General features: G+C 46.1%; 1 protein-coding gene across 4 annotated transcripts in view; it reads right to left on the bottom strand.

Annotated features, from left to right (window-relative positions):
* The window catches only part of LOC118308845 (metabotropic glutamate receptor 4-like), a 148,540-nt gene that overhangs the window by 29,649 nt on the left and 100,338 nt on the right, over window positions 1–18,553 (bottom strand). For all 4 annotated transcript variants that reach the window (XM_035630269.2, XM_035630272.2, XM_035630270.2 and 1 more), the window contains exons 4-6: window positions 5,323–5,458; window positions 4,948–5,102; window positions 4,470–4,610 (exon numbers count right to left, since the gene is read on the bottom strand). In XM_035630269.2, the coding sequence (XP_035486162.2) occupies window positions 4,470–4,610; window positions 4,948–5,102; window positions 5,323–5,458 (432 nt within the window). The remainder of the gene's footprint in view (window positions 1–4,469; window positions 4,611–4,947; window positions 5,103–5,322; window positions 5,459–18,553) is intronic.

The following is an 18,553-nucleotide window of genomic DNA, read 5'->3' as shown; positions in this document are numbered from 1 at the left end:
TCATTTCACCAAAAAATATTAATCATACATACTAAATGTGGTCTTGACACGTGGATTGTAGTGATGCATGAGCACAGAACATCCCATTTATCATGCAACATCTGTCCTGTTAAGGTTCAAGCAATTTCCAATCCCCACTTCAGTCTGAAAGAGCGCTCACCCCACGAATCAGCAGAGGTCTCCTTCTGTCAGCCATCTTTCATTTTTCCACATCTCCAGCCCCCTCGCTTGCAGACCAGGGGCGGTTTAATGTCCCCGATTATCTCATGAGCTTTTGAAATGCATGAATTACTGTTGGAGGTCACGGCTCGGTAATTAAGGGCCACGGGGCCTCGATTGGCCAGAGATTGTCACAGCTCGGCCGGCATGCTCATGCCACGGGGAATCCTGCGAGCCAGAGTGGGCGTGAGAGTGATATTTCTCTTGCATGCTTGGCAGGCCACCCACACTAACTTTGTATTGTCTCTCCTCTCTCTCTCATCCTCTCTCTCTTTCTCTCCTCATTGGCATTTTGGCTCACTCACACACACACTTCTTTTTCTCCCCCGCCCCCCTCAGCATGGCGTTCTTTGTTTTCAGAGAAATCCATTTAAATTAAGCAAAGCAGATAGCAAAGTGTGGGTGTCTTCCACCCTGAGGTGTCACACAAGACATTATGTGACAGTGTGTGTGGGCTCAAGATCTTTGACCCCCCCCCCCCCTTTTTTTTTTCCAGCCGTCCAGTCTTTTTCCTGCCTGGGCAGTTTGACTGGTAAATTAATCCGACACCACAATCTGTGTGTGCTACCCTTTTATTTCAGTGTTTGTGTATGTGAAATACATTTATATGTGTGTGTGTGTGTGTGTGTGTGTGCGTATATATATACATATATGATCTGTTATATAAGCAGCAATCCGCCGAAGTTGGTCTGAATAAACTAATCAATTCATGACAACATAATCAATTATATTCCCATGTTGTGGGATGAAAACATTTATCAACACGTCGAAATCAGGATTTGCTACCCGCAACATTTGAACAAGCTGGAGCTCTTCAGGGGCTGAGTGTTGACTTCACCGGCAATAAAAACTAGCGCTGAGAGAAAATTCAATTGCTGCAATGGATTTAACTACTAATCCCGCGAGCTGGTCAACGTACGGAATGGAAATCTTTTTTCTGTTAAACTGCTCGTTTTAGTTGGTGAACAGCGTCAACGAGTACATTTTTATCTTCATGAAATAAAATATATTTGATTATGTCTGCTATGCAATCATCTTGTATAATACTACGTAGACGACCAATGCAGGTCTGGAATTTCATTTTTATAGAAAATAATCACATGAAACTTATTCCCCCACCCCCAGTCCAAAATATTCCCCACCTCTTCCCCACTCCAGCCCCCTCACCCCTGAGCAGGACAAGCCGTTAGAGACTCGGATGAAGACGCGCAGCACACGCCTGCTTCCTCTGCACTGCCGCTCCCCCGCATCATTAATACACGGGAGAAATAAGAAGCCTGTGCGACGGCTCCCCGCTCCACTTTACCTCTCCCTTCCACATTAATCAATATCAGTTTTACATCTCCTTCGTTTCACAGATAAAAGGCAAGTGTCACTTCTCTCCCAGTCACCCGTGCCCCCTCCTTATCCTCTGATCGCGTCAGGCAGCCTCATCCTCTCAGGACACCGATTATTCTGCCGCCTGCCCCCGTGTGGTTCCTCTCTCAGAGACGCGGCGGGGGCTCCCCGCCGGGTCCCAGAGGCGCGGCGGGCTGTCACAAATTTAACCTCAAACAAATGCTGTGAGACTCTCGGCCCGTGACGCAGAGCTGCTGGTGAAGTTCAACTCTGAGATGTCTGCGATGAGAGAGGCGACCGACTCCTTTCTTTACTGCAGTGAGACCTCAGGCAAATAAAGGCCAAGCGTGAGCATTTCCAGTGCAAACAGCACGTCAAAGCGTTCGATCGTTGAAGGGTCATCTACTTTCACGTTGACCTTGACTGGGTTTTGGAAAAATTTAAATCAAACAAGCTCATAATCCAATATTTGTAATCCAATAAAAACGAAAAAAACATATTTAACAGTCAAACAGTGGCAAGGACCATCATACTGCACAATGGGTACTCTTACTTTTGATACCTTCATTACATTTAGCTGATAATACTCAGGTATGTTTACCTAAGAGAGGGCTTTTTACCTTCTCCTCCAACACCGGTGTAACTGTGAGTGTAGTCCAGGGTGTTGATCGGACGGCACTCCCCCGCCCCCCCCCCCCCTCACGAGGAGCTCGCCGATGTTCTCCCCTGCGCTCCCGCTGGCAGGTAACCACTGGGGTCACTCCTCCCACTCCGAAGACTAAGTCATCCATCAGTATTGTCTTATCCGCCTGAGTGTTGTTACCCCGGCACGTAACCCCCTGTGTCAACTCTTCAGAGTGCTTAGTGTCGGGATTTACTGCCTGTGAAGACAACGCCAGCTGTTGGGGTTTTTTTCGCAGCCCAACTCTAGGGGAGAAGTTGCAGCTCTCCGGTGTATTTTCTCGCGAGCCCCGTGCGCTTTATCCGTTCATCGTTTGGAACCAAAAACGATAACGCCTAAATAATTAAGCATCATAAACAAACAAACCCCGAGTCTCTTGAGTTTTGAGTCTCCACTGTGGGACCTTTCTCTGATCATCAAACATCATTACTGCCCATGTACGATAATGGCGATCGCTACCACAATTATATATGAATTGATCGTCAACATTATCCTTTGATTCATAAAGCACAGTTGGGAATGAAGTAAAGAAGTATTCACACTATATATATTGTAGTTTATATTGTGATGTACTCAAATTGAACTTAAATCTTATAGATAAAATAATGTGGTGCTGCTGAACTGTATTGATACTGGAAGGTGTTTCTAATATTTCATCCAGCCCATTTATGTCAATGATATACTGCAACTTCTCATATGAAAGTCAATAGATGAATAGTGGCCAGCGCAAAACAAATAAAAGCCGGTTTGCTCATGAAATATAATATGGGGGTGAACCAACCTGTAGCCGCACCACGGCGCACATGGTAAATCCAGTAAACATACGTGTGCACGACACTATTACATCGCTACAGTAGGAGTCGACTTCGACTTGCCCCAATTTCCTTTTTGGACAGAATTAATGTTTTCGCGTCTTGTGCTTTTTTCTTACCAAAAGCCCCAAATCCAAAGATATTCAGTTTACCATCACGTGTGACAAGGACGAGCATCAAACGCTCACGTTTAAATCACAAAATGAGTGAAAAGATCAGTCCAATGTATATATGTAATGTATGTTATATATGTTAAATATCTGGCAATGGACTTATTGATACAGCTCTGGTGCACATTCTGTAAACCTGTACTGGTTTTCAAACAGACAGTTAATGATCTCATCTACAGACAGAATTTACTTCTTAATATCTGTATCACTGTTCTACTTGAATTCTTTAATTTGGCCATTAAAGGCTGGACAGGGAAATGTAGAATACATTTACAATAATTAATGGAAGTGTTTGTCATAGATGTTAATGAAAGCCATATACCTTCTTTTTTCCCAGCTATCTGGCTGATGTGTGAGTGATATCCAACAAGTACATTTTCTTTTAACTGGAGCCTTGTTTTACACACAAGTTCATAAATCAGATTTCAGTCCACAGCGCGAACAAGAGAGTGAATGCTAACAAACACTGATCACTGGATGGATATAAGTTAACATCAGCTCCCCTTGCTAACTAACGGGTCCAATAACTATGGCACTGTTGAGCTTTTAATTTTTTTGAGGTTGTTGATTAATATACTCGAGTATTTATTTCAATCTGCCATGACTAAAAGTGTGAAAATGCCTACATGGCCAGGTACAGAAAAAGATTGCAGGCCTTGCTGAATAACATTATCAGGAATATCTCAAACGCCTCTTAAGGAAACCGTGTTTAATTATACGTACACAATGGATGTAATTATGCCCACCGTGTAATAAGCATGTCTTCAATCACGACGTGCACTCGTCTGCGAGATAAAGCGTCGTCCATGCTGATCACTGTTAGAGCACCGGAAAGTAAAGTGAGTAGATTAACTGGAAATAAAGACACTGGAGAGAACTGTGACAATCTTGATCTTTGAAATATATGTTCGGCTACTTAATTGTTTTTGTTTTTTAAAAACCTTAGTCAAATGTTGCCGTTGTATTTTTTTCCCACCTCAACGCAGATTGCGAAGCTCGAACCAGCCCAGCTTGGACTTCCACTCCTCAGAGCCGTGCGGGTGAACGCACACTAGACCGAGCAGAAAAACACAGGGCGGCGCTTGAACGTTGAACGTTGAACGTCGCACTTCCAATGGGCCGGAGATGTACGTCAGAAACACCTCCACCGTGAGCCAGAGAAGTCCCAGCCACGTGAGCCGGACATTGGTTTACAAGTCTGAACGAACGGGAACAACGCGAGGTAGCGATTGAAGGAAAAACTCTTACTTGTGCACTTCTTGAGGCCGGACCCTTTCTTCACGGCGTGGCGGCTGAGCTTGCAGTTGAAGTTGGTCTCCCAGAACTCGGCGAACCAGATATTGCGTCTGTTGTTTTCCAGCGTTCGGCTGATGAAGTAGCGATCAAACCCTGCGACAAGTAGTCAGACTCAGTGTGAACATCAGTGCTGCTCCAGTCTGAGTCAAAGCTCTGTAGTTGTTGTTGTTGTTGTTGTTGTTTTCAATGCACTGCGATTAATTGGAATATTGGATATGTTCAATCTACTCTGCCGCTTTGTTTTGATTGAATTTCAGTCAGTCAGACGTCTAGCGGATCACACAACAGTGGTTAAAACATCACAAGGCGACTTGTCATTCCTCTGTGAACAGACACGGCGACCGTCGCGCATTTAAAATAATCTTTCACGTTTTTCTTCTATGAGTCACGCAGTTCGGATGTGTGCACAGTGCCCCGACGCGGTGCGTACCTCTGATGGACTGGCGCTTGGGCAGGATGGTGACGGCCCCCTCCGCCATCTCCTCCTGGTGCACAACCGGCGAGATCTTTGAGCCCCAGCTGTCCGAGCCCACCCAGATGAAATGACCCGTCTGGTTCGCCTTTTTAGCCGCATGGAGTAGCCGCCTGCAAAAGGTGAGGAAGCAGATGTTGCCATGGATAAGGTCGGCACCCCGAGCAGCTCCACTTTGATTTTTGATTTTTTTTTTTTGCAATTCATTACACAGTGGTTTAGCGGGGCCGGACTGAAACGGGGCCTGCGCTCAGACATGTTTAGGCGATGTCTGGCGCGGTTGTGTTTGTCTGATCTTCAAAGTGGCGTTGTGCAGCCGTTAGCCGGCCTCACCTGATATCATCTTCGTTGGCAAAGATGATGACGACTCGTGCGTTCGGGTTCTCTCTGAGTCGCCGGATGACCTTGTCGAACTCGCCTTGCTTGGGCTCCCGGGGAATCTTGACTGACTGGGAGATGCACACGCCACCTGAAACACACCGGGGCCGATAGACGTCAGTTCACGGTACAGGGAAGAAAATAACTGCACAACAATATCTTCACGACAACACACGTGGTTGGTGTTTATTTGTGTGAACTGTATTTGAGTATAAGTAGAAACCAATAAAGCAATCACGGCTGACGTAATGGGGTCAACGGCTTCATCAGTCCACGTTGGGAATGACAGGGGAAGCTGAGATTCCGTTTTCCCCCTGAAGAGTGACCGAACCAGCAAGAGGATAATTGGCTTCCAAAAAAGAAAGAAAGGAAGAAAGGAAGAAACAGCCTTGTTGGTGTCCTGTTCTTTTCTGCTCCAAACTGTGCCACATAGACGCAGCTCCAGTTCTTGACTCACTGTAGTTCACCAGTCAAAATCACACAACACTTCTGTTGCCTTCATTTATTCTCACATGAAGGAAACTTGCACGATCATTTTAAGTCTAACGCGAGGTCAAAGGCTGCACCAATGTCCTCCTCCATGTTTGCTGAGACCCCTCCCCGTCCTCCTATCCCCCTCTAATCGCCATCTGATTAATCAAAATAGATAAAAGATCCAATGATAAATTCAAAAATAATTACTTAGAAAACGTTGTCATACAGCTCAGTGAATTATTAAATTTGTGAAAAATTGAATTTGCAATGAGAACAGCTCTCAGTGCCTTGCCGTTGCCCACCAGATTCATCTCACTTATGTTTTCTAGACACCTTGAGGGACGGGGACATGGTGCGTATGTTGTTGTGCAAAATTATGGACGAGGTGCTAGAAAATGCTGCACAATTCCTTTTTGTCACGACATCCCCGGTGAAACCTTCCTCACCTTTCCTGTGATTCACTCACTGGGCAGAATTGTGAGCCGTGGACATCGACTAGTCCTTTTTTTCCGCCCAACTCTCTTTGGAAAGGTGCATATATGCCGTCTGTTTACTTCCTGTGTTGCTCGTTCATGTTTTGGACCTAACGTTCCGCTTATCTACTTGCATGCATCTGTTAGAAAAGAAGTTGAGGCCTGTGTGTGTGTGTGTGTGTGTGTGTGCTGTTGTCTGTGGGCTCTGCGAAGCTTTTAGCCGCTCCCTCCGTCGCATTCGCAAGCCGCGGAGCGTTTCTGTGAAAGATCTGTTTCCCTGCAAATGTTTTGCTGTAACAAAAGGCCCCCGAGAGACGGTTTGCGGGGAAAACAGCCCGGCCCTTTCACCCACCATACATCGCGTCGGGCCGGACCGGCTGCGCGAGCGCATGATGACTAAACGCCTCGAGTCCCCGCGAACACACGCCGGGCGTCCGGGCCGAGTTTTGCAGCGCTTCTTCCCCGACAGGATTTATCTGGCAGGACTCCGCGTTGTCTCAGTGTGACGTGTTGGTCTGACGGACTGTTCCCTGAGCTCCCCGCTGCTCCTCGGGACGGTCGGGACACGGTGCCAAGAGACGTCCGCCTACATGCTGAACGCTGTAGATCCAACACTATAACACACACACACACACACACACACACACACTGGACCTGTCAGTGTTGAAGATAGAGACTAGTTCAGACTCAGGGAGGCTCAAATAACCCTTACAAAGTGAGTTGAGTGTTTATTTTCAGTGTCACACGAAGGCCCAACAGACCCCTGCTGGTTAGACTACTGGCAATTACCCAACAGTTAAGCGAACATTAATCAAAGTTACACATTCATCGAACTCCATCGGCCAGAGTCTTCAATTCACGCGCCACCTCCACGCGACCTGATACCCGCAGCTCCCACGAGACGACAGATACAACAGAAATATCGAGTGCAGAGTCCATTACTGTCCCGCCCGTCTTCAGACGGAGACGCCGAGGGCCGCCCGTCATTCTGTGGCATCCGGCTCAATTAGCTGGAAGCTGTGCCAAAGTCCGCCGCCAAGTTCCAATGTCTCGAGTCCTCGCAGTGGATGGAAACTGTCTTATTCGTGCACAGCTGCCACCGAAAAACCTCATTACCTGTGACAAGGTCAGACCGGAACCTCAGACGTGCAACGACAGAAAAAAAATTTGAAAAATAAAAAGGAATAAATCTGCAACAGTCCTGCGTTGGGTTTTTTAGAATAGTGAGCAGCAAAAGTCTTTGAGAGGTTATGACAAAAACAAAAAAATCATCATCATCATCATCATCATCATCATCGTGCTCATGTTCTTGGGACGGCTTATTAGGGCCATTGTATGAAGAGAGAAACTCAGGATTTCCAAGGTTAAAGTGGTAGATTTTACGAGAAAGAAACTCGGATTATTCCCCGAGATTACAGAGGAAAATTTATGAGAAACAAACTCACAAACAACAAACAAACACACGAAGGAATATCCCAGTTCACCGTATTATCATTAACATCCGGACGTCTGTGGAGATCCTGAAGCGCTGTACTTCCTTGAAAAACAAAAAAAACACACTTTTTCAGATTTTTTTTCCTCGTGAAATGGGCCACTTTCATCGCAGAAAAGCCCTAATACGCCGCCGTGCGGTAAGAGAGAGATCTTCTTCCCTCAGCGCAGTGGACGTGTGTGTAAGACGTCTCATCCATGAAGTTCTGTTTGGACGAAGTCCGAGCAGAGGAAGGTCAGTCGATCGCTCGTGGCCGAAGACCAAGCACGACGTCTATGAATGTCTCCTCGCAGGGAGGCCTGCGGGAGAGGATCTCTCTCTCTCTCTCTCTCTCTCTCTCTCTCTCTCCGACGCGAAGCAATCCTCCGACCAGCTGCCTTTCTTCAGCGCTTGTTTCCTCTGAGGATGAAAGTCTGGTAGTTTTGTGTTTTTGTAGTTGCTGTTTGCCTCATTTAGCTTAGAGGAAGCTCTACGGCCCGTTGCTCGGCTGAGCCAGATTCCCCTCCATCCTTTTGTTGTTGTTGTTGTTGTTGTTGTTGTTGTTTTTTAACCTGCCTCCAGACTTAAGAGTTGGGTTTTTGTTTTTTTTCATGAAGTTTTTGATATTGTTTGATATTGTTTTGCAAATGAAATCATTTTTGTGTCGCTGATCCTCGGGCGTAGAATCCTCTTCATATGTCGCCGGTCACAAGGTTGAGCCGAATCTTGTACCAGAGCAGAACACACCAGTCCTTTCATCTGAGCTGGGCAGATGTTATATATAAATGCATATATCGATTTTCTTTCTTCCTTTTCCTCTTGAGAAGATGCCCGGTCCCAATAAAAATGGCTCTAATATCTCACGTCCTGAAAATGTGACGCCGCATTCTCAGACCTGTTGAATTGGATTTGGTCGGATGCAGATGGGGACACGTCGACCCGCTGCTCTTTGACTCGCACACCTCACATATGGAAGAAAAACATCTTGGCACGAGTGGAGACTGCGGGAATTAAATCCTCTACCACAAAATTGTTTTCTAATTTTATCCAAGACGACATAAGATCTATTTTGTACGGCTGCAACTAGCGATTATTTTCATAATCGATTAATATCTTTAAATTATTTTTTTCGATTAATCGATTAGTTGTTTGGTCCATAAAATGTCATAAAATGGTGAAAAATGTTGACTGTGTTTCCCAAAACTCCAAGATGATGTTATATTTTGTCCACATACCAAAGATATTTAGTTCACTGTCACAGAGGAGCAAAGAAACCAGAAAACATTGACATCTAAGAAGCTGAAATCAGAGAATTGTGACTCTTCTTTCATAAAAACTACTTGACATATCGGTAAAAAGTTATAGAACCACCCCCATTTTTCCAGTTCATGGTGAAATCTGAGCGGCTCAAGTTGAATAATTGCGTGTTTGATTGAAGCACTGTTGCGATGTATCCCTGAACAAAATAAAAAATCACACTTACACTGTCGCAATGCCTCAGATCATCTTTTTTCGGTTCGTGGTGGACCGCCGCAGGGGAGAGAGAATCTCTCCACCGCAGTCGTGACAGCATTTCATCGCTCCGGCCATTTGTGTGGTGTGATGACCCACTTGTCCGGTTGACACCACTTTGGTCACTTCTTACGTGAGCGGATGGGTTCAAATAAGTGGGGAAGCCTTGAGACCGCAAACGTCACTCCGCGGCATCTCACACGCCACGCTGGAGGACTTTCCCAGTGTTATCTTAATTGCGTCGTAACTGAGATTAATGGAAACTAATGGTGACAAATAACCCGCTGCAGCATCAGGACAGCCACGGTAATGCGGCTCCGGCTTCACCACAGCGGCTGAACCACTTCCTCTCCCTCTTGTTTTTCGGCCTTGTATCTATAGTGTGTGCCTGAGATCAACTCGATCACGAATTGATTCAAGCGAAGGCGGCAACAGTGTATGTTTTTGATATTTGAATTATATGAACATTGGATTCCACACGCCGCCACCAATCAGATTGTGTCGAAATGGACACCAGACTTAAATGTTTGCCACATGATGAGCAAAGAGGCGACTGGTGACATTTAGACTGCAGAGGGAGCAGAGCGAGGCAAACACACGAAACTGTCAAATGTGAAGTGATTTATGTTTTTAATGGCAAAAATTCATCAGAAGCCAAATTCAGGTCAGTCAGTCAGTCTCTCTCTCTCTCTCTCTCTCCTCATGGCAGTTGATGCTCACTCGTCCACTGTTTGGTAACGCTTTGTGACTGCAGAGACAAGGCGCACTGCATCTTCTTTATTAGTGTATTACTTTTCCTATTTCGTGCATTGTCTTGTAGAAACTCTTCATCTGTGCCTCCTGCACATTTCTACATAAAAATCATAATAATAAAAACCACTTTTCTGTGCGATTTAATTTCCCGCAGCCAATACACCCTGCAGTTAAAACTGTAATGATATATCGGAGTCAATATTCAAACTTAACAGCGTGTTTGACTGGTGATGCCTCTTCTAGTAGGGATTTCTCTCTTTTGTTTCACTTGAAAAACACAAAGGCCACGAGAGCTCAACACAGAGCAACTTCATCAAACAGAGGGTTATGCACAAGAAATAAGTAGGCGCGTTGACAACACAGCATATTTAAAGGCCCAGTTTGTAATATTTGTAATTTTCTGGCGACATCTGATAGAAAAAATTGCAAACCGCAACCAAGTAAGCACCCGACAGGGGACACTTTATGATGGCGCACCACTAATTCCAGTTCCGATTTCCGGCAGCGCTGAAAATTCAGCGTGAATGCGACGTATTCTAGAACCGTTTTGTGACAACAACCGTATTCAACACGACGTAGCAAAAATGTCGACTCACACGGAGGATCGGGTCCACCTCATGTAACTATGTTTAACTCATTCAAAGTTGACGGAAAGACATCAGTCCTTTGTTGCAGCTGATCATACATACGCGAACACATAGTTATGGACAATATATTCAATTTCTATGAATAAGTTCAATACTCAAAACTGTAGCTTTAAAGATAAAATAGTAACTTCTGCTGGAACAACAAAACTTGGTCGAAACGAAACAGACGTTTCTATGGGACACAAAAAATTAATGAACACACTAATTATAAGAAAAAAAGGATAACACTACTAGATGTGGAGCATAGAAAGTGTATAAAGATGGACGACATGACGGCTCCGAAAAAATGAAACCGAAACATCTTGATCGCCCCCTGGTGGCTGGCTGCAATATCGCTCCTAAACCACACCCCCTCCATGTAACAGATGGGACATGGGCCAAAACATGTTACGTTTATGTTAAAGTGGTACTTATCACACTGATGTATGTTCAAATTTTTAATTTTTCCGAAGAGTTTGGTTTTAATTAAGGGGGAAATCACTGCTGCGACACTCTGGCTTGAATTGATGTCAAAAGCACAAGATGGCGGCGCCCGCATCCGGGATATTTTGCCTTCATTCTTGTACGACGGGAGGAAGTGGAAGTGAGACATCCATTATTTATTTTTATTTATATACAGTCTATGGTGTAGACAATATCTTCGGTAATATCGCAATCGGAATTTTTCTGGTTTGATGAACGCACGAGAATATCTCATATATGAGGCAGAGACTACTACTGTGATTGTATTGTAATTCTGTGAATGAACCGTTGAGAAGCACTGGATTAAAAGTCATGAGCCATGAGAGAACTGAGCCGACACATTTTAGTGCCACCTCCTTCATTTAGCTGTATTGCACATTCCCAACAGCCCATTTCCGGTGTCGGGGCTTTCATGTAATAATCCAAAGAAAGGTGCAGTGATTTCCTGCTTGAGTCCGTCCTGCAGCGAGTCTTCTAACCTTGCAGCGGTCCAATAAAACACCGCTTTCTAATTCCACTGCGTACTACGGCGCTCCTGCTCTGCGCTCTCATTTGAATACATTATGTAAAGACCTCTTTGTCAGCGAGTTAAGTAATTCCCTGGAAGAAGAAGAAGAAGAAGAAGAAACCACATAAGCCACAGATGTCCCCGTGGTGAATACTGATGGCACCAAGTCACCAATAATGCAGGAGTAATGAGGACGTCTGTCAGGGAGCAACTCGGAGGAGGTGAGGAAAGAAAGAGGATCACACTTGCGTACGTCGATCTCACACGAGCGGCGGTCGGACGTCACACACTCGAAATGACCCACGTGAACTCCTCTCCGTCATAATTATGCTCTCAGGCAGCTGCGCCGTGGTTTTAGAGATGAAATGTGAAGTGCGGGAAAAGTTCTCAGAAGTTCATCGGCGAGTCTTCAGCGCCGAGCGGGGAGAAAACGCGGTTTGATGCGAGCGAGCAACGTTGCCTCGCGACGGGGTCTTCACCCCGCCGCTGCGTTGACAACACAAAGACGAGTCTTGGAGGGTCCGGAGCTTCTTGTTTCTTTCTGGATGTGTGAGGAGATTTTTTTAAACGACGTCCTCTTGGAAATCATTCCCTTTTTCTCAACCAAGTGTTAACTTTGACCGCCCGACGTGACGGAGGTTGTTCTCTCAAAGCATCAATTCCTCCGCGAGCCCTACGAGCGCGTCCCGCTGTACGCTGTGGTCCGTTACGTTCGTGTTCATGCACAGTTCATGTTCAATTTAAACCGGAGAAACACAATCGTATTCGCTGCGAAGCGCAATTTGTTGTTCCCCTGCTCCACCGATCGTCCTAATTGTACATCTTTCCCCTGTTATTTGCTCGGCGCGCACACACACACACACACAGGCACGCACGCACACACACACACACACACGCGCACGCACGCGCACACACACACACACACACACACGCACACACGCACACACACGCGCACGCACGCGCACACACACACACACACACACACACACACACACACGTCTCTTTGTGCGTTTGGTCTGCGGCGCCACTCGAGTAAATATTTAAGACGCGTGAGACGCGCCATCTTGACCCGTTCCTTTTTGTTTTTTTCCTGACTTTAAAAGGCTGGTTGAGTTTTCAAGCCAGCCGATGTCACACTGAGCTTGAGGTGGAGACTCTTGTGATGTTATGAATGTCAGGATGTTCTCACTAAGTCGTGTGGATTCAGAAGAGCTTCATGAATAAAAGAAAGACGTTTTGATTGATGTGACATTGTGTGTCCACACAAGGAGCCGGGTGAAAGAATCATGAATCTGCCAGGACGCTGCCTGTTTTCACATGAAGCGGTTCTTTTCTTTTTTCACCCAACAGGTCAAAGTCAGAATTCTTCGCTGGAATGAAACATTTCCGTGAATGGTCGACGTACTGAAGCAGAAGGGCGCGATGAAAAAAAAACTACTCACCTCCAGCCTTTTTAACACGTTCCTGTTAAAAGGTTGTTCAAGGCCGCAGATGCTTTTTCAGTTTCTGTGTCTCTTTTTCTTTTGCCTCTTATTTAATTGCTTCCTTTTTTGTTGTCGTCATTTTGCCTTTTACAAAAGATAAACACAGCAACTCTTTGTTGGACGCGGGACCGTACGAGTCAGTGTTGGAAGACAAAACCGGCAAACAAATTTTTGCAATATTTTCTATGCTCCACGGCACAAAAAATCTTTTCCCTCTTTTACCAAGAATTACAGGAGGAAATTACACGGAAATCCTTAAGTCAATGAATCTAAACATGTAAATGAAACCAGATTAATTGCCATTCATTGTCTGAGGAGGTTTTGTTTTCAGATTGTGTGCCCACAGAAAAAAAAAAAAATCCTTTTGTTCGATGGTACTTTGTCAAACAATTATCCACTTCAGGATACAATTCTTCCTGTCCTCTCTAGCCTTCCTCGGGAAAAAAAAAGGCATTATGCCAAACAGAACATTTTCTATTGAGCTTGTGTCCGTAATCAAACGGACAAAGCAACCGCGGCCACATTGGAAGCGCTTCTCTGACAGCGACGCCCGCCGCCGCCGCCGCCGCCGCCGCCGCCGCCGCCGTGGTGAATTGGAGATGACAAAGCTCGTCTCTTGCACCTCACACCCGGGCGACGGGCGCAGTCGAGCCCGTCGCCTCGGGATCTCAACCTTTGGCGAATATCGCCTCCAACGAAACCGATCGCCGCGATGCTTTTTCCAACACCAGAACCGGGAGTGCCGCGACGAATCAGCCCTCAGAGCCCCAGCGACGTCGGGCGATGGGTGGTCGCCTGCCGTGTCACATTTAGGTTAAAACGAGAAGAAGAATTTAATTACAAAAGCAGACGGCCGCTCGACTCTTCTGCCATCGCACCGACGGGAAACCCCTTTTACTCCATGGCTGCATCGTGTTCTATTGCATTTTTTTTCCTTCCTTGCCTCTCTTCTAGAGCGAGGGGCGGCGGCGGTTTTCAATCAAACCAATTGACTTCTGCCTGACCTCACCCTTACGACTAGACGGTCCAGAAATGCCACAGGCAGACCTGAACCCCCCCCCCCCCCCCGGCACACTAAGCCCCAAGAAGAGGAGCGCTCTAGACTGTAGCCGGCCTAATTGACTCTGTAATGGTGTCATAGTTCGGTGGCACCAAATTGACTGGATTCTCATGCACGCCGTGGACACGCTGATACCAGGGAAAATGTCCCCAAAGAAGAAAAGAAAAGAAAAGGAAACGGTGGGGGGGGGGGGCTCTCTCCTCCAAGTTTACGGCCCCTAATGCCGAAGAGGAGCCACAGAACAGTCGCTGTTGTACTTTGTGTTACACTCTACAGGACAATTCAGTGGAAAAAAAAAGAGAAAAGAAACACATTAAAGACTCCCTCCACTCCATAAGGGTCTTTTCCGTGTCGCTCCCTTCCGTGAGGTTTGGCCATCACGACTAGTCTCGAAAGCCATGATCCATAAAGAAATCCATAACACTTAGACCGGAGTGACGTCGAATGTACTGAGCCCGGTTCTGCCTGAGATTGCTTCCTGTTAAAAGGGAGTTTTTTTTCCCCTCATCCACAGTCGCCATGTGCTTAGCTCGTCGTGGGATCTGTTGGGTTTTCCCTGTAATATCGTAACATTGACCTCACGATGTAAAGTGCCCTGGGACAATGTATGTTGTGATTTGGCGTGATGCCAATACAATAGAACTGAATTGAATGTGCAGAGTGAGAATGGACGTTTGGGTAACGTCGGAGGCCTCTGGTATCCAATTCTTCAACTTCAAAATAACAATATTGCCTTTTAAGTCGAGATATGTCTTTGTCCGATTCGAGGCAGTGAGCGCACTTTTAAATTATCTATTAGAAAGAGCCAATATACAAAAAGATCCAAAACCGTGGAGAGTCTTGGTATGATATGATTCAAAACAAATGCATATAGGTCAGAAGTGGACAAGTGCATTTGTGAATCTAAGGAAAAGTCAAACTTTCTTAGACTGTGGTTCACAAAGTCTCACGGCTTCTGGAATAAAACTAAACCTCCTTCTACTTGTTTCATATGCGGACGATATGAAACATGCCCCTTTTGTTCATCTGGGGCCGCTGATAATCTTCTAAACCTGCCCGAGGACTTGTTCAGCGTCAACATGTGCCGGGGATCTTTGCGTTGGCCAATGCATTTTGGAGCCGATCGCAATCGTCCGTAGTCCTTTTTTTGACAGAGTGGAATAAACCAGCGAATTGCTGAAAAGAAGTTTAAATTCTTCTCCGCTAAGAGGAGTTCACGTCTCCGCTGCGCCTCCTCTACAACCACGTGGGAGTCCTTCTGGGGAGATGATTAAATATTTGTTTCCAGCAAAGGAAAGAAAAGAAGTACACCAGAGCTCCGCTGCCAACTGGCCCAAGGAACGGATTCAATTAATGCCGCCTGCACTTGATATAGCGGGGATCAGCATTGTTTCCTCCTCACTGTGTTAAAGTGACGTTTGCCCCTCGATCGGATGACATGTCCCCGTCGATTCTGCCCGGGCCGCCTGGGCCTCGTCCAGACAGTGTTTCTCACAACTCGGACCTGTCCTGTGTGGAAAGGGACTCGCCGAAAGGTGTTAATTAAAGAGAGGAGGGGGAGAGAAAAAATGATCTCGGCGCCATATGGAGGAGGCTGCCGAACAGCAGGCTCCTACTGTTTTGGAATTTCACTTCGCTGCTGCTCCGCCGCCGCCGCTCGGTGTGTCAGCGGCGATGAGGTCATCTGCAGTGACAGGCCCACGGTGATTAGGCAATAGGTCGTCGCAGGCCTCCGGTGACGTGTCGGATCGCACACGGCTCGCTCGCCAAATTTGGGCCACAATGGCCTGCCTTTCACCATCTTGTCAAAAATTGCGGAATTAGAAAAAGAAAAGAGAAAAAAAGCCTCTCTCGCACCATAATTGACGTGCCACGAGCATAATTTCCCATCACCAGAGAGACCTGTTGCCCGGGAGGACGGGAGTTTCCGAGGAGGACGATCCGAGCCCTCGAGCCGCCGGGGGTGGGGGGGGGGCCTGGGAGACGACGGCGCTGCGGAATAACGGCGTCAGACGGACGGATAAAAACATATGCGGAGAACAAACAAGGCCCTTCTTGCGCCCCGGTTATCACGCCCGCTTGTAGGATTTCATATCAAGCACTCTGTTATGCATGATGCAGACCTGGAGGGACGTCTTCTCCATGAAAGACTCGGCGAAGCAGCGGCAAAAAAAGAAAAGTGCGACCTCAAAGACTGATGCGCGCACTCAAGTGATTCTTTCTAAAATGGCTGAATAGTGTGCCCGGCGCTCGACTCCATTTGCTTTCCTGTCTCGTAGAACGCGATGGCCTGCGATTGTGCGCGCCTTAAAGAAGCCCCCCCCCCCCCCCCCCCCCCCCCCCCCCCCGCCCCCCCCGGCTGCAGGGGAGGAACTATGACCTCTGTGCCTTCGTCAACCCTCCTCGCCAATTGAACGCAGACGAAACAACGGCAGCGGAAGCCGTCGCTTTCATCTTCTAATTGACTTGATTGATTTGCCTGCTTCTCTCATGACGCCACGCCAACAGGTCTTCATTTGATTTAGCCAGACGCACTGATGTGCGAAGGCGACATGAACACCATTTTGCGAATTTGAACCGTATAACAACAACAACATCCGCCGGGGAAACAAAGCGAAAAAAAGAAAAAAAAACACCAAACTAAACATCGAGTGTTTTGTTTGGATCATTTTATCGCGGCGGCTCAGTCCCTGTGGAACAGACGTCGGCGGAAACGCTGCAGAACTCGGAACCTTTCTCAATGGGATTATAGATTGTCCGCCCGATGTGGGAGTCGTTCAACAGATGGTGCTGTTATTGTTGACTGGCGTATTGAGAGCCGTGTCCCGCCCTGAGGACCTGAAACTATTGTGTAGGTGTTTCCCATTCATGCGCGATCTGTATCCACCGCACCCTTCAGGACAGTCGTGTTCGTGAAACAGACTTCACCCGCGGAGCTTTTTCTTAGTCAAGACCCAGACGCGCTTCGTGCGACCGTTCTCAGTTTTTGGATTGATAACGTGTGAAAAGAAAATTATAAACGCTTTTGTTTTTCAGTTTCCCCTCCGAGGCAGAAAGGTAAGATCTAATTACCCCACAATTTTATAATGCAGTTAATTATCCAGTTTATATTTACTAGTTACTCTCTTATGTCCCTCCTCTGTCTGTGCTCCAGGAAAGTGTTTTTCAGCCGTTATTTATCTTGAATGCTTCAATAAACAGTGAACAAAAAAACAAAACAAAAACGAAGAGGGAGGCGAGAATCGGCTGTCGTCGTCATTTGTACTCGCCTCAGTGTTACGGCACTTTTATTTGAGATGTTTATTTGTACTGGTCAAATAATCCTAGAAATATTACCAGTCCAGGCGTGCTGTTGGGAAATGGGGGGGGGGGGGGGCGTTAGTTCTGAAAAGTCACAATTTAATGGAATATCATTGGCGATTGTAACTGGACTGACACGGGAGTCACAGATGTATTTACCATTATGGCATTATGGCAGAACGAACATAACTGACAGGCCGGGACATCAGATCGCTCCGTGGCTAACAAGACGAACTAAAAGAGTGTGTGGAAAAAAATCAAATGTTATCAAAAATACAGATTTATGTTCAATTAGCTCAACGCGACTATATAGCGGTCGGACTCAACGTGCGACTTTCGGGTTTCGGGGAGACTGAGCGAGAAGGTGAAATAACTGTGGTTATTTTTGAAGCAGCAACTTGCGCGCGCGCACGCACACACGCAGACACACCAAAAATATTAATAATGAATTCATAATAATGAAGTTCAATTCTTATTATAATACATAAACTTGTTTCATTTCAACATTTCTTTTACTTGATTTTCTTAAATGTAAACCTATGTAATTCCTGTCTGTGAGTTATCTCACTGCACTCTATGTTGTTCCAGATCATCTCAATGAGACTATATGCCTTTGAATAAAGGATTTAAATAAATAAATACTATAGAAATCTATACCAGATACAATGGAAACCACTTGCTCAGTCAATACTCTTCTCTCATGTCGACAGGTCCTGCTGGTTAGTATTTATGCCTCTCTCTCTCTCTCTCTCTCTCTCTCTCTCTCTCTCTCTCAATGAAAACCATATTTTGACAGTCAGTGGTGACTTTTGTCACCACTGACCCATTTACATTCCCTGAATAAATTTATGAGGAGTAAGTTTCGATGGCAATTTCAGAAGGTTAGTCAATTTGCGAGTCATTTTTTGCGAAGAGTCCAATATTGAGAAGTCCCTTTTCGTGTTGAGATTGTTTTTAAGAAAACATCCAGGTGTTTGCCGTCGCTCACAAAGACCGATTCTAAAACCGGTATTCTCGCATTCAGTGTTTTGTGAGCAGAAAG

The sequence above is a fragment of the Scophthalmus maximus genome, chromosome 6, assembly GCF_022379125.1.
Source record: "Scophthalmus maximus strain ysfricsl-2021 chromosome 6, ASM2237912v1, whole genome shotgun sequence".
Lineage (NCBI taxonomy): Eukaryota > Metazoa > Chordata > Actinopteri > Pleuronectiformes > Scophthalmidae > Scophthalmus > Scophthalmus maximus.
Note: the sequence above shows the minus strand (reverse complement) of the source record. Positions and strands in the feature narration are given on the sequence as shown.